The sequence below is a fragment of the Mytilus galloprovincialis genome, chromosome 10 (genome assembly GCF_965363235.1).
Source record: "Mytilus galloprovincialis chromosome 10, xbMytGall1.hap1.1, whole genome shotgun sequence".
Lineage (NCBI taxonomy): Eukaryota > Metazoa > Mollusca > Bivalvia > Mytilida > Mytilidae > Mytilus > Mytilus galloprovincialis.
Genome location: NC_134847.1, coordinates 61,114,701 through 61,132,715, shown reverse-complemented (window position 1 = coordinate 61,132,715; position 18,015 = coordinate 61,114,701). Strand labels below are relative to the sequence as shown.

The 18,015-nt window shown below is 30.2% G+C and overlaps 1 protein-coding gene across 9 annotated transcripts in view; it reads left to right on the top strand.

The window, feature by feature from the left end:
* LOC143048037 (arrestin domain-containing protein 17-like) overlaps positions 1 to 18,015 on the top strand; it is an 80,283-nt gene that overhangs the window by 51,125 nt on the left and 11,143 nt on the right. For all 9 annotated transcript variants that reach the window (XM_076221468.1, XM_076221469.1, XM_076221470.1 and 6 more), the window contains 3 exons: positions 2,795 to 2,905; positions 7,971 to 8,197; positions 9,691 to 9,873. In XM_076221468.1, coding sequence (XP_076077583.1) covers positions 2,795 to 2,905; positions 7,971 to 8,197; positions 9,691 to 9,873 — 521 coding nt within the window. The remainder of the gene's footprint in view (positions 1 to 2,794; positions 2,906 to 7,970; positions 8,198 to 9,690; positions 9,874 to 18,015) is intronic.

Here is an 18,015-nt window from a genome sequence, read left to right as displayed (position 1 = left end):
TTGAAATAGACTTTGTTCCAAAGATAGTCAAATTTTTGAAGTTCTGTAAATTTGCTTTCTATAGTGATACAGTATATATATGCCTAAACAAAACATACTGGTGTTTAGGATTCCCCTTATTCACACAGGTTGTTAAATAAAAAATGTATACTTGCCTATCTACCTTATTTTTTTGTAATGAGGAAACCCTGAACACTTGTATTCTTTTGTCTTGCCTATTAGTGATAATAGTTGTGTCTCTTGAAGAGGTTTATTTCTTTTTAGAATCATGAGAATGTATAACATGTTTGATCTTTCTAAATGAATCACAATTACAAGGGCTTAATGTCCATCATTGATACTTCTTATCAGGTTAATTTTCAATCTTCTTCATCATCAATGTGATTTCTGAGACTAATATTTTAAAACATAACGGCGCTTTACAAGTTAAGACTCATTTAAAAGAATTATATAAACACTTATACCAAATTGATAAAAAAAAAATCTTGTCTTATATTGTATTACTTGCTAACTGTGATCTAATAGGGTCAAATTACATTCAGAATATTCTTAATGCATTTTAAATTAGAATAATGGTTCTGTATCAAAAGACTTAGTTTATGTTCATATTCTAAACAAGATTTCATTGGAACTTCAAACTTGAACTGTGAATGCTTTATAAATATTATTTATCTTCAAAACATTTTCTTCCTGTTATCTCAAAAAGTAAACAAAAGTCAATGATAAAAGTTTGATTTTTGAATAAATCAAATAAAAATAGATTTTTGAATAAATCAAATAAAAATAATGGCATCAGATAGGTAGGGTATATACAGACCCACCTTTACAAAGATAATTTACACATAGAACCTTTTGTTTTGTTCAAATACATGTGATCTCTTTTTTTCTCTTCAATTAATGTGACCGTTGTTATAAAAAAAAAACTCAATGTAAAAGATGATTGAAGCTTGAAATCAAAATTATCTTAATCCTTAAAAAATTTGGTATCATTGAAAAGGTTCTTAAAAGATGTTTCTGTTTTTTTTTCCTTGGGTTACTATCTCATCGACAGTTTCACATATCTCCTTTTTTACTAGAAAAAGTTCAATTCTAAATTTTCAAATAATTCTAGTTATCCTTAGACCTACAAAGAAGTAGCCATGCAGAAAAATTCCATTGCCCTTTCTTAGTACTTATAATAATTATAGGGACAGTACATCATGCAAGCAGGATAAAGTTTATGTGCCGGCCTACTATGTGTATAAAAAAACAACATAAGAAAGGATTGCCAGCTAAAACATTCCAATTGCCCTAAAACCCTACTCCAAGTGAACTTTACTTTTCTTTAAAGCTGTATCACAAACTCCAATATCTTTGCTAGAATAATTAACAGCATTGTACTTTATTGAAAATTAACTTAGCAGAAATCAGTAAAAATATAAAAGTTAAATTATTGCTGTGCACCGGATAAATCAGCAGTATATCTAACACAGTAAAAGTAATCACAGCGGGAAAGTGCAGGTGCTGAACCGACGTCCTGTCGACCATTGTTAGATCTACGTCCAAAACCAGAAAAGATGAAACGATGTTGATGCTGAACATTCAGAACATAGACCTGATCTTTTGATCGCAATAAATCACAATTAGTCTTAACTATCACAAATAAAAATATATGTCTTGTTATAATTTGATGAAATTCGTTCAACATTTAGGATATCTTTGGGTTAAATCTTCTTTTTCATTCTTTTGAAGCATGATATTAACAGACAGTCATCAAGTTTTTTCTGCATTGGTTATTCAGCTGTATAAACTTATGTGGCAGTTGTATTCTTTTGAAATAAATCAATTTGAAAAGAGAATAGATTTATACTTTTGTAAATGTGTATGGCTGATCTGGTGTATAAACTTGGAAAAAAGATTCAGCTCTGTTTTTCTTCATAGTGATTGATTTTGTAGGTAAATTGTTAATTGAATTTTCAGGTTAAAAGCTGTAAAACCTGATAAAAAATATTGTTTTTGGGTTAGTATTCCATTTTTACTGCCAATATCCGATATGTGTCAATATTTCTATAATAGATTCCAGAAATATCAGCCTTCAAAACAGCTACCTTTTGATAATTGAGGAAAGAGGTTTTACAATGTTTTTTTTTTTCCAATTGATAAAAAAAATCAGTTATTAGGTCAGGTTTTTTTCTAAATAAAAGTACAACCGTAATTATACAAATAAGATTAGATCAGGATTGAAAATATCCCTTTATCAATTTTTCTTTTTTGTATGTGAGAAATCGCATTTTTCCAACAGAAAAAGAAACGGAACAAAAAACACTAACATAACTGAAATTTATGTGTCTTGAAAAAAATGAATTTGTTGAAAATTATGAATTAAGTACATTTTTACAGAGGTTATTGGTGTTTAAACTGGACAAATTAGCATACAACCTGATTAAAAGTTCAAAGGACTATTATGTAAAGTTTGTTACTAAGCAGCCTAGTTAACACATTGATAACTTCTTGGAATATGAGGTTATTGTCCTTAAAATTTTAACCCATACTCGAGATATTTTTCCATTTCCATTTTTTTTAACCTATAATTCCATTCATATGTATTGTGCATGAATATTCCACAATGAGTGGAACATAGTTGGTCAGGAATTAATAGAAAAAAATGTGTTTCATCTTATAAGAACCTGTAATACCTGTCTCTTCTCTTGGTTAAATTTTGTTTCACGGTTGGTGTGTTATTAGCATTTCCTTTACTCCATTTTATTTCAAAGTTAAGCAATCAATCAATCTTTCATATTTTTTTTTATTTCAGCTGTATGTTTAGAAGCAATAGGTGAAGCCAAGGTAGAATGGATGACATCTAGTGACATTCAGGCTTCTGATGAAGAAGTATTCAACTACACAACTGTCCTTCCTATTAAAGGTAAATACTTTATATAATAATCAAAACAATTCTTACGGCGACTGAAAACTAAAGATGAGCAACAACAAGTCAACACAAACTCCTCTTAAGGGCATACGATACAGTTTTGAACCTGTATTTACAAGTTGATGAAAATTTGCATGTAGGCTATTTTTTATCAGATTAAATCAAATATGTAATAAAAAATATACCTTCATGAGCTACTTTTTGAGTAAAATGAGGTCGAAAGTTTGTGTATTTGCTCAAAATTCAGATTTGTGTCCGTATTTTCTTTTTCGAAAGAAAGACATAACTTTTTTGTTTTAAAAGATAAACACAAATTGTTTTTTGTTAAATAATCGGTAATTTCTGTATTTTATAAGTATCATTAAAAATTATGCAATTTTTATTCCGAAATAACTCTATATTTATCAAATGTTCATGAATAGAGGAAAAAACGTCATTTTTTGCTGCATGTTTATCAAAATTTAAAAAAATGCGCTATTTACAGTTTTATAAAATTTGGGTCACATAATCTCCTTGCAAAATGAAACAAATTGCTGCTTTAAAAAATAGGGGTCCATGCACTCGTTTTCAAATTAAAACAGTTTGAATGATAAAAATCAGTCGAAAAATGCATCTTTTCCCGATATGTCATAGTTTGACGTCGCAACGTCATTACCTTCCCTGTAACTGTATCGTATGCCCTTAAACCTGCAATTGGCTCACTGTTTGCTCAAGAGAAGGAGACTGTTCATTCTAAATTTTATTACTCTGTTGCTTCTTAATGTTTATAACCTTATTCAAAACAAGAGTGATACTGTTGTAACAATTGGTATTCATCATTCAAATGCTTTCCAACCCTAACTTATATAAAAATGATCAAATACATATAAGAAGATGTGGTATGAGTGCCAATGAGACATATTTCCATCCACTGGTCACAATTTGTAAAAGTAAACCATTATAGGTCAAAGTATGGTATTCAACACAGAGCCTTGGCTCACATAGAACAGCAAGCTATAAAGGGCCCCAAAATGACTAGTGTAAAACCATTCCAACGGGAAAACCAATGGTCTAATCTACATAAAAACAAAAAAAGAGAAACACTTATAAAATTGAGAATGGAAATGGGGAATGTGCCAAAGAGACAACAACCCAACCATAGAGCAGACAACAGCAGAAGGTCACCAACAGGTCTTCAATGCAACGAAAAAATTCCCGCACCCGGAGGCATCTTTCAGCTGGCCCCTAAACAAATATATACTATATCAGTGATAATGAACGCCATACTAAACTCCAAATTGTACAAAACATCAACAAATGACAACCCCTGAACATCAGGTTCCTGACTTAGAACAGGTGCAAACAAATGCAGTGGGTTTAAACATTTTGATAGGTAACACTTTCACCATTACCTGAAACTATAGTGTAACATCACAACATAGAAAGACATACTATAAAATATCAATTGAAAAAATATTTATTTGAAAGGTAAATTGATATTGACCATACTTTAAACTTTATCCAGTTTGATTGTTCTTGTAGAATATTTTATAAAGGAACAAATATCTTGTATTCTTCAGAACAAATTACCTCGATAAACTTTCCTCGAACCAGGAAGTTTGTTTATTGTCCTTTCTTAATTCTTAAGAAAACATATTTTTCAAAATCTAGATCATTGACACTATACTGAAGAAGAAAATAAAAAATACCTAAAGAATGGTGGAATTTCCAAAAGAGATGAAATTACTTGGAAAATCAATAGAAGAGAAATTAAAACTTGCACAAAATTGAATAATATTTCAGATGTGAATGCTTGTCCAGGAATTTCCAATAAAATTTGGGGTCATTTTTATGTTTTGTCACATTATTGTAGTAAAACTTGATTTGGTTAATTATACAGTATTTATTATTTAATTCCTCTCACGTTGAGGCAGATATTGAAATAAACCTGTCCTCTTAATTAAAATATCAAACGATGTTCACTTTGACAATAACATATATAAAACAATACTAATTCTGCTTGAAATAAAACTGAATTCTAATGTTTTATTTAAATATGAGGGTAATATATAAGTTAATGTAAAATGATTCGAGTCATTGCTTGTCTTAATTTAATGACCAGTCAAAAAGTTATATTTAGTGTCCAGCATAAGTTAAATTGAATATATGTAAGGGCTGTGATTTCCTAATGCAAGACTTTGAAACTGTATATATATATTATATTTAAATTACATTGGAAGATATCCCTATTAATTACAATTGTACAAAATACAAACAAAGCAAGCAAGCTAACCAAATTCTTGCTCTACATGCATTAGGTAACTAGCTTTAAAAAGCCTTAATTGAACTTCCTTACAATAGCATAAAGGACTTGAACATAAAGAAGTTGTAGAATATAAGTTGAGACATAGTGTAAAAGATAATCTTTTATAAAGGTACTATTTCATTCTGGTAGAGATGCTTTATGGTAAAAGTTTTCCCTTAGGTCTCATTTACAATGGAATAAACAAACTGATATGAATGAATTAAGTGCACTTCCTGTACCAGAAACCCTGCACGATGGGATGAAATCAGCTTACAACGTAAGCCTCTCAGATATCAGAGCTTCTATAAATCATAACTATGTAGCATTAAACTTTCTCTTAAGATTCTTAATATTTATTACTATCAATATGAAACATGTTTAAGCACACTACTATTGCTTTGAATTCGAAATCTTTAAACGAATATGTTAAATATTGTTAATATAAAACCTATCCTTTATGAAAATATTATTACGTAGTATTTTAAAACCAAACACCCTTTATAACAGGGTTGAGTAAATAGAGTCCAGATTCATAAATTTCTGAAGTTTAATCATGTAGTTATCATTATAAACTGTCAAGCGTTACTGAACCATGTAAATACTGCTATGAAGATTCTACAGCAATGATTGGCACTATATTGGGATCTGACCAAAGTCTGGGGAGATTTATTTCATATCTTTACACTTCATTTAAATTGGTTGGGGATTTAATTTGATCTGATCATAAAATTTAATTGTTTTGAATTGTGTTATCTTGCTAATGCTTTGAACCATGTAAATTCTTTTTAGTTTGTATTTTGATAATAAGAATACATACTTAAAGGGTGTGATAGTATAGGCTTGTTGCACATGACACCCCTAGACTTGAAAATCTTTGAGATGGTCACAGACACCCTAGACTTGCAAACTTAAAATGCTGTTTATAAGATATACATGATCATATTAGACTTGAAAAATAAAGGTTTTTATAAGGATTTATTTGTTTCTTTTCCAAAAGAAAATCTTAATGAAAATCTTGAATGTGTGGCATTTAAGATGTGCGAAATTTTAATACCATGTATATTACTAAATAATAGTATAGAAAGATCATTGTGAGAAAAAAATATCCTTTTACCTACACTTATTTTGAAAATCAATGACAATTCTGGTTGTTAGTTTTCTTGATTGAATTGTTTTATATTTGACATTGCTGGACCAGTCTGTCATTGCTTACTATGCAGTTATGGGTTTGGCTCATCACTGAAGGTTGTTCAGTCTAAAGTTGATATGTCATTGGCCTTCTGGTAGAGTGTTGCCTCATTGGCAATCATATCACCTTATTATGTTTTGTATCCATGTCACATTTCTTCTTTTTGGTCTATACTGAAACTTAAGATTGAGATTTCTAGTCTAAACTGGTAGACATGTTAGAACTATTATAGAATATATTATAATATAGGATTGTCCAGTTCTGATGTTTCATGATTGATCATAAAATCAAGTTATTATATTCATCAAAGATTGTCTTCCATTATCAGATTAACTTGGAAAATACCGGCAGCAATATATAAAGAAGAAAGTTTGATATTAAGATCAAATACTCTCTCAAAATTGATTTTAAAAAAGTAGGATAGGCAAATTGAAGAAAATGATTATTGTATCTTAAAGTTGGTTTTGCAAGCCCTGCTAATTTTGAAAGATATAAAAGCAATATCAATAACAAGAGTTTTTTGTAGTTTAATATTTGTAGTATTGAGTTAGAATTGCATCGATTTCTAGATCAGTTGAACCTCTTTTCTCAGTCTTTTTATTTGATAATGTACTATACAAAAAATTATATCTAAATTAAGTTGCCTCTGCCATTTTTTTTAAGAAAAAGAAAAAGGAAATAATAAAACATCAAGTGTAGTGATAAACATAACCATTAAATTATAAAATGTAAGCTTAAAACTACATGCATATAACAAGAAATATAAAGTTTGTACTATATAATTGAAGAATATTCTAAAAAATTACTGAAGTATAATCTTGATGAGAAAAGTAAAGTGTACTCTTAATTATTAATTTACATTTTGTAATATGCTTACTTAATTAATATTTTGGCTCAACAATAATCAGAAATATTGGAAATTAAACCTCAGTTTTGTATAAATGTGGAAGGCATTAAGTGCAAGCTTTAAATTCTACATCAAACTAGTGCTAGAGGCCATCTCAATAGTCGTAATGTGAGTTTTTGTTCTTTGCTGTATTTATATCCATCTTCAAGGGAAGCACTTAAAAGTCTGCCAATAGTTGTAATAAATATACATTATTTCCTGCCAAGTTATCTAACAAGTGTCTGGATGTGCCCTATGGTCATCTAAGTGTTTGTTTTTGTATATGTAACAATTAATTTGATGCAAATTAAGACAGTATTTGTTAGGCTTCTATGTGTGTAATGGTTTAGTTTGTTGATATTACCCACATCTGTGTAAGGTTTCAAATTTATGCACAGACGTGCGTCATCTATACAGACAAAGAATTCCACTTGAAACAATCCTAGGGGTCATCCTGAACTTTTTGTGAGGTGGAGGTTTTGCTTTCCCAAAATAGAAAGCCTTACTGTGTTTGCAACTCGACAGTCACAGCAAAAACGCTGTTCCTTTGCTTGTAGAGATTTTTTGGCAGGAATGAATTAATGCACAATTTTTAAAATGGTCCTGTTCTATTCTCACTTCACATTTAATGTCTATTTTCCATGATAGAGAATACACAAGATATTCGACTTTGGCTTTAAATTTAATGTTAATTTTTCAGGAGAGAAGGATACATCCGATGGTGCTGTTTTACACTCAGGTTCACATTATTTTCCATTTGAATTCACACTACCACAGAAAGCACCATCATCATTTAAAGGAAAACATGGAAGATTACGATATTTTGCAAGAATGACAATTTGTACCCCTGGAGGACCCCATCCAACAAGAACAAGCAAGTTTGCTGTGATTGGCTGCTTAGATCTGAACAATGAACCTGATGCTGCTGTAAGTAATGTTATGATGAAGAACGACAATAAAATTAGTTTTTATGGTCACATGGTAACATTATTGCCAACATATCTTTGCCTTCTTTGCCCATTATGTCTTTGCTTTTCTTATAATTAAGTTTTTTTGTTGATAATTCAAAACAAGGACGCAAGGTGTAATCTATATTTTATGTTTCTGTATCAGAGATCAGATTTTAAATTTGTGATCCATATTTTTTTTTTGTAAATATGAGATTAGCTGTTATGGTTGCTCAGCATTTTTAAATAAAAATCTTGTTTTTAGAAAAATTTTAGTGGACTGTTTGGAATAATAAAAGTGCAATGCATTCAAAATTTCTAAGATATCTTCTGAGTTTTATACCTCATGAAAAGCCCTAATTTTATTATCTTCATGATTTTTGCAAGCATTTAAATTAATTCTTGTAGATTTAAAGACTATTTTTAATTGAAGTCAGAATTTGAATCTGTGGTATAAGTTACTGTTGAGATAATGCAGGTCTGACATCGTTTTTACAATACACCAATTTCAGAACATTGTATTACAACGAATCAATACCACAGGAATGTAGTGTCAACATTACAAATTAACTTGTTCACAATATCGGAATTCCAGCGAGCCACAAGTTTTAACAATCTGTTACAGTTGTAAAATGTGTGTTCAGTAAAGCAATTAATTTGCTATTTCTTAAAAATTCCATTAAGGTCATGTTAGCAAAAGGTCTATTAGTTGTCAAAAAGACCTTGATAATTATGTTTAATTCTTATCTAATTGTATTGTAATGTTTTACTAGGATAAGGTGTTTTATTTGGAATCAATAATCCTTTTTATCAAATTACAGTATTCTAGGATTATTATAAACAGTTATTTTTTGCTACAGTAATAACGTTTCAATTGTGTTTTGAACAACTGGCTGTCTTTTGTGTTGTTGGGTTGCTGTCTCACTAACAATTACCTACATCCCTTTATTCATACTTCTGAGTTAGAAGTAAACCAAAATATAGTAACATGAAGTCACATAGTAACCCACCACAAAGACCATCACAAAAAAGTAACAAAATAAATAATGATAAAATTTTTTTTTTATTAATATATGCAAACATCAACTCTTATATGAGAGTAGAAAAATAAATTAAAAATTGCCTAAAAAAGTACATTTCAACCTTCACACTGTAACTATATGAAATGTTGAACTGTTTACAAAACTTTGATTTTTTTTTTAAATTCTAAGAATTTTCTACCCCAAGAATAGATTAAATTAGCTTTATTTGTCAAAACCAATTAGAATTTTGGGTTCTCAATGCTGTTCAACTTTGTACTGTATTTGGCCTTTTTCATGTGTCACTAATGTTTATTTTAAGACAAAATGTGCATCTCATGCATACAAAGTTTTAATCCTGGTATCTATGATGAGTTTATTTCTTTAAATGGAAATATTTGATATAACTGTATTAAGGATTGGATTGTGACAAATTGTGTTTGTATGATTTCAGTACCCAGTAGAGAATGATACATTTGAAACAGTTGGATCATTTTGTTGTATAGCTGGTACGGTAACAGCTTCCATTAGATTGGAGAAGAAAGGCTTTGCTCTCAGAGATGCCATACCAGTGTACGCAGAAATAAAAAACCTTAGCACACGACGAATATCACACACACATGTTTCATTAATACAGGTGAGTCCAGATGATTTAGTAATGCTGTTGGAGTGTAAAAAATTTTGACTGAATTTGCATAATTTATAAATGATTATTGAAAGGAATTTTAACCTGACATGTGCATGATTAGGTTGACATGGCATTTTAATCCTATCATATTACTTGTGCAATTTGAACCAATACTCAAGAATTAGCAAACACTATCTGAGTTCATGAATGAAAATAAACATTCGAGTTGAATCTATCTACAATAATAAACCTGCAAGCTGAATCCATTACTACAATGATACTACAATGATAAACAAAACAGCTGAATCCATCTACAATGATTAACATGCAAGCTGAATCCAAGACAATGATTAACATGCAAGCTGAATCAAACTACAATGATAAACACGTAAGCTGAATCCAACTACAATGATACTACAATGATAAACACAAAAGCTGAATACATCTACAATGATTAACATGCAAGCTGAATCCAAGACAATGATTAACATGCAAGCTGAATCAAACTACAATGATAAACACGTAAGCTGAATCCAACTACAATGATACTACAATGATAAACACAAAAGCTGAATACATCTACAATGATTAACATGCAAGCTGAATCCAAGACAATGATTAACATGCAAGCTGAATCAAACTACAATGATAAACACGTAAGCTGAATCCAACTACAATGATACTACAATGATAAACACAAAAGCTGAATACATCTACAATGATTAACATGCAAGCTGAATCCAAGACAATGATTAACATGCAAGCTGAATCAAACTACAATGATAAACACGTAAGCTGAATCCAACTACAATGATACTACAATGATAAACACAAAAGCTGAATACATCTACAATGATTAACATGCAAGCTCAATCCAACTACAATGATTAACATGCAAGTCAATCCAACTACAATGATTAACATGCAAGCTGAATCCAACTACAATGATTAACATGCAAGCTGAATCCAACTACAATGATTAACATGCAAGCTGAATCCATCTACAATGATTAACATGTAAGCTGAACCCAACTACAATGATTAACATGCAAGCTGAATCCAACTACAATGATTAACATGCAAGCTGAATCCATCTACAATGATTAACATGCAAGCTGAATCCAACTACAATGATAAGCTCAATCCAACTACAGTGATTAACATGGAAGCTGAATCCAACTACAATGATTAACATGCAAGCTGAATCCAACTACAATGATTAACATGCAAGCTGAATCCAACTACAAAGATAAGCTCAATCCAACTACAATGATTAACATGCAAAACAATCAAAAATGTATGCTAAATATAACTGCTGTGATAAACATGCAAGCTAGGTGTATAATCACATAAATAAAAGTATTGCATTGATACTTAAATTTATAAGTCCTTCTGTCACCTGTTATATAAAAGCAATCATCTTTGAAAGTTTTATATATTTATATTCTACATATATATTTTTTAACTCAGGATGATTAAGAGGTTGACAAATTGTAAGGACACATGTCTATTGTTGAAGATTATATGGTTAACCTTTAGATTGTTTCTCTTGTTGTTTATTTTGCTTTTCATTGAGCTGCTGTCTCATAGTGTATACCTGATGCAATAGAACACATCATTAAAAATCAAGCATAATTGTTAAATGATTAAGCTAGCTGTAAAACCAATTGGATATATACCAAAACACATACATGTAAAAAATTTAACTTAAAATAATTTCTATGTACCATATCTGCTGATATAGAAACACTGATTATCTATGCTGTTATCAACTTGATAGAGAGGGGATTTGCTTTATATAGATATAGGAAGATGTGGTGCGAGTGCCAATGAGACAACTCTCCATCCAAATAACAATTTATAAAAGTAAACCATTTTGCTGGAAGACCAACCAGCAACATGAGGATTTAAGGCATCAATATATTAATCAAATCTTGTTTTTTTTATGTGATGTCACATGTTTATACACTCCATATTCTTTTTTCCAAATTAAGTCAAAGCTGACCGATTGTATTTTATTGACTACTTAATTTTCGAGGATTTCGAGAAGAAAAAAAAAGGCTAAAATGGAAAATGAATTAATTTCAATGTTATGTTCTAAAGTGATTTTTTTAATACAATTTCCCATAGAAAGAGCTGATGTCCTGGCAAGTACTGTAAGATATTGACCTTGATAAAATACCCAAAAGATTGGTAATATCGATCATCTAGGAGCAATCCAATTGTAAATGCATGTAATTCCAAAATTACGTAACTGAGGTTGATAAGTTTAATCTTATTCCATCAAATAACTATTCTAGTTTTCTCTGTACAACTGTGGTAATTTATTATTTTACAGAACAAATCCAATTTTCCTTCAGATTGCAATGAATTTCTTTGATTTTGTTCTTTTTTTCTAAATACTTTTTTTGCCAATACATTTATAGTGCTTCCTTAATGAATTTTTGGAAACTAGAAGAGCTTTTGAGTTGTTTGTCCAACCATTAACATTTAAGTGTTTTGATACTTGTACCTTATTAAGGATCAGATGTCAAAGACTAAGCATTGTGGTTCCATTTATCATCATGGATACCAATTTTCTTGGATTAGGGGAAATTCATATTTTAATGGATACTTAATTTTTAGCAGTTTTGCAGAAGCCTACCTACACGTCTATAAAAAAATCATACTTCTTTGAACATTTAACTTTGTAATTCACATTGAACCGCTAAATCCACAAAAGTGGTATCACAGCATTACATATGTGATTCGGCATTTGGTCATCATATATGAGAACTAATTAGACTCAATTAAATTGTGACAAACAGAAGTTATCCCATGTGAGACTCAGGAGACTAAATGGTTGAATAATTATAATCAAATCTTGTATGATTAATAAGTCAGTCTCATTTTCTAATTTAATGTAGATGTCAAAGTCAGAATTCCTGATCAGCTGTCAATCTTCATTGTTTGTCAGTGTGCCCTTTTTGATCATTATTCAATATGCATGAAATATTTGCCACTGGACATCAAGCAAATATCAATCTTTTTAGATGTATCACTTGTTGACTGATGGTTCAGTTTTCTTTAGTGTCAAATATACCTCAGCCATGGACTACTGTGGATTCATTTATTTTCGTGGGTATCAATTTTCGTGGATTGAGGAAAACTTACATATTCGTGGTTTTCTCAATTTCAGCATACAAAGACTTTGGAAAATTTATAATTCGTTGAACATTTGAATTCGTGGTTTAGCTGTACCCACGAAACCCACGAAAATTGGTATCCAACGAATAATAATGAATCCACAGTATTATCTGCTCTATTGTTGGGTTGTTGTCTCTTTGACACATTCCTCATTTCCATTCTCTTTTCTATTCCCAGGAATGTATGTTAACTTTGATGAATTAATTTAAGCATAATATACACTAGCATGTACAGTACATATTGACTCCTGTTTGTCTCTGATTCAATGATAAGATTTTATTTCTTGTTACTGTGATAACAATATAAAGCACCATTAGTGAAGTAATTGCTGGTACATACATGATATAGGTTTTACTTTTTATGTTTTTTTAAAATATGCTAATTGAACATAACAGTTGACAATTTAATATAGAGACCTAGAGAGAGTTAAATGCTACGAATGTATTTCTTGTAAACGTATATGTTAGTATTTTCATTAAATGCAATTTTACGTTGAAACAGAAACAAGAATGTTACAAATTGACTGTAACCCCCACAGTAAAACTATAACAACCTTTAATTACAATTAAGTATGGACGTTATTTTGGCAACAGTTGTGAAGTTTTTTTTTATGTAATTTATAGTATTGCAGTATTGATTCCCCTAGTTTTCTACCAAAAAACCTTATATTGGATATACTCTGTGAACTTACAGAAGCAACAGCACTAAGGTTTTAATACACTATATAACTGTAATTAAATTTACAGCCATGTGTCTCAGTTCATAATCACTGTATTACCATATTGATATGTATAAATAACACTAATATTCTACTAAAATGAAGTGGTTAAGAGCTTGACATGTGGTAGAGACACTATTTAACCATGCAATGAAGTATAGGTGTCTTTTTGAGGGTTTGATCATATGTTGTCTTATCGATTAAAAGTAATCCCACATCTCTCTTTCTTCACAGTATGTGAAAGTCCAAATTTGAAATTTCTCCATTCTTATCCATTGTATCAATCCCAATTCTTTCACTCCGAATCTGCCATTCGATAAAATGTTCTCTTATATGAAAAAGGTCACAAATATATGCAAAATTTCTGCAGTTGTTGACTTTTTTTCAATTCTGAATAACGATATATATTATATATTGCTGTTGTTTAGTTAAAAGTTCTTTAACCCATGAATATGTATTTAATATTTTGAATAGATTTTGTTTTGGTTCTTATTATGTGTTCTATATTGATGCCTTTTGAAAACACATTTTGTTCTATCCTTAGTGTTAAAATTGGCACATTCTGTTGAAAGCATTTTGTTTTCATCTAGATCACTGTCTAATATTTGCCACTGTTAAAGTAGGATTAGTTATAAATTGTTTATTGATATAGACTTTCCTGTTTCCATTCATTTAATTTTTCTACCATATTTTTGTTGGTGGAAATAATATGCAAAGTCATCACTTTTAAATAAAACTAATATAGATTAAAATGAAGGAAAGTTATACCTCACAGATCTAAATAATTTATAATTACATTTAGATTACCATTGCACAGAAGCTTTGAATATTGATGTGGTAATTTCTGTTGAGTTGTTTTATATGTCAACTGATTTAATGCACCCAAGAGGTAGCAAGTGGAGGGTATGCTATATAAGCTATGCTTAACTTAGGCATGCATACAATTATGTGCTTAATTATTTGTTCTTCATTTTAATAAATAAGAGAAATGTACTAGATATTTTAAATTAAATAAAAATCTTCATTTAAAAGTTAATTGATACGTCTCCATATTGCTTCTATCATTGAAATTAGAAGTAAACAGAATTAAAGAGAGATGAAATAATAGGCGATTTCAATTATCATCATTAATTGGTGTTTTCAAGGTAGATGTTAATTTCATACAACACCTGGAAAATGTACCGAAGATCAAAGGTTCAACATGTCAGTTTTGAAGAAGGCTGATTGCTGTTGATAGCAGTATACCATCTATTGATGGTAAATCGATTTAAACAGGATTGGTTATTTATGCTTGGTTTCAGGACATTGAGAAGTGCTTTGTTCAGCTACTGATCCTGAAATTCAACACATTAACACACAAATTATATTTTCTTAAGTATGTTTATAAAAAACTACCATATTTCAATCAGATAGTTTACTTGGATTTGGCCTATTTACTAGTAACCTGCAGGTGGTAATTGAATATTAAGATACAGTTTATAATATTTTATCTTAAAGATTTAGATTAAGAACTTTAGTGTCTTTCTAATTTAGGTTGTTTGTATTGCAGTGTACAATACCCTTTTAATCCTTCCTTTGAAATATCAGATAAGAAACCTTGTCCAAATAATCATGAGTCTTGAAATACTAGGGTTTGTTTTGGCTGTGTCACTTTCCAAGTATAATATAAAATAGCCTTGATATGAACCTGATGTCTTTCAAATTCTTAAAGTTGTATGTCTTGCAATACCCTTCCAATCCATTAATTGTAACAATTTTATGCAGAATGTGCCAGCGTTGACATCCTTGAAGAATAATGTATGTTCAGTGTTGTTGTATGTAATTTGACATGCTGGTTTATAGAAGTCAGTTTTGTATTTATAGAACAATCACGATACATTAGCATTTATTTATTTGTTTTTCATCTGTTGTTTTATGACAGTACAAAAAAATGTACTACAACACGTATCGTGCATTGCATTCTGTTAGTGTAAAAACTAAATTACAGTTGTCAATGGGATAATGGACAGGAGCAATTCCTAGAGAGTTTTCTTTCTGCATCAATCTAATAAAAATTACATTGTTAGCTCACCTAGCCCAAAGGGCCAAGTGAGCTTTTCTCATCACTTGGCATCCAGAATCTGTCGTTCGTCGTCGTTAACTTTTACAAAAATCTTCTCCTCTGAAACTACTGTGCCAAATTTAACCAAACATGGCCAAAATCATTATTAGGGTATCTAGTTTTAAAATTGTGGCTGGTGACTCGGCAAACCAACCAAGATGACTGCCATAGCTAAACATAGAACATTATATATATAGGGGTAAAATGCAGTTTTTGGCTTATAACTCAAAAACCAAAGCATTTAGAGCAAATCTGGCAGGAGTGAAATTGTTAATCAGGTCAATTTCTGTCTGCTTTAAAATTTTCAGATGAGTTGGACAACTGGTTGTTAGGTTGCTGCCCCTGAATTGGTAATTTTAAGGAAATTTTGCCGTTTTTTGTAATTATCTTGAATATTATTATAGATAGAGATAAACTGTAAACAGCAATAATTTACAGCAAAGTAAGTTCTAAAAATAAGTCAACATGAATGGTCAATTGACCACCTAAGGAGTTATTGCCCTTTATAGTCATTTTATAATAATTTTTACTAACATTTTCCACTGAAACTACTGGGCCAATCATTATAGATAGAGATAATTGTAAGCAGCAAGAATGTTCAGTAAAGTAAGATCTACAAACACATCACCATCACCAAACACCAATTTTGTCATGAATTTATCTTTGTCCTTTGTTGAATATGCACATAGACCAAGGTGAGCGACACGGGCTCTTAAGAGCCTCTAGTTATATTTTACTTTCACTAATTGTATAGTATTTCCAATGAAGTCTTTCTCGATCATGGTTCTTCAGGTTTTATTTTTTTAATGCATTTGTCGAAATTTTATTAAAGGAGGCAAACAAATTATTTTGAATGTGTTTCTGCTTACATGCTCTAAAACATAAAAATTATTGATCAACAGTTTTTAGTACAAATTATTGTTTTCTCTGGAAAAAAGACCTGTTTAAATTACAGCTGAAACATTTTGACATTTTGCATTATTAATAATACATGTTCAATAATGAAAAATATATGGTTTCAATGTCAGCACAACATAAAAATACATTTCTTAGTCATACTTTTTCACAAATCTGCCATACTTTGAAAATGATTCCCTGTTGAAATTCTAAATAAAATGAGTTTTCTGTCTTTACTTATCTGTGTGTGGTAAAAAGCTTCTGTGAAACTTATCAATCTAATGTTTATGACAGAAAGTTCGTATATATATAAACTATTATCAATAATACTGTGTCACTAAGGTATATCTATAACTTCTATCTTTGTCAGATCTGTTAGTAAGTGATGAAGGATGCCAATCAAGTATTAACATCTCTTTCTTATGTAATCAGTCATTCTGTTATTAAAACTACAAATTTTACACTTTGGTTTGAATACAGATGCTCTCTGGTTTGGGGGATGGCAATGTCATATTGTTTTACTAATGATTATGTCCGGATGTTTACTGAATATCTACTCTGTAATGCTTCTGTCTGTAACTTCACAAACATTTCATACAAGCATAGAGCAAATTTTTAAATGCATCTTGTCATAGAAAATTAGAGGATAATGTAACTCTAATCAACATTAACTTCTTAAGTACAGGTATTCCAATATTTGATAGGATCATGGTAAACCATTAAAGTATGCAGATACCTGACCTGCTGTTTAATAAAAAGTTGTATGAGTTCAACCTTAAAAAATATGCAAACCGTTTTGTTGATCCTTTCATCATACTGACAGCTGCTCTATGTTACAAGTGATCCATTTAAGATTTGCACTATATGGTTCCTCGATCAGTATAGGAGAAAATAAATATCTTCAATATCATGGTGATAATTCTGCTGTCATTATAAAGTCATCACTTGCAGAAACTTCAAGGCTTAATGTCTCTGACTTTCCTAGAACAGTCTCCAAACTTTGAACATGAAGAAGTTTATATCAAGTTTAGAGCTCCAATGTATTGACCACCTATAAGGAAATGATAAAAAGACGCACAAACTATTGGAATGAGATTGCATAAATAAGCTTGCAACATTGTATAGATCCCTGTCTATATTTGAAGACTCTACATTGAATTCTAGATGTTCTCAGATTTTTTGGGTTTTTGTCTAATATACACAAATATCCTTTTATTCATTCATATGTTTAAAGATTAAACTGCCTGCA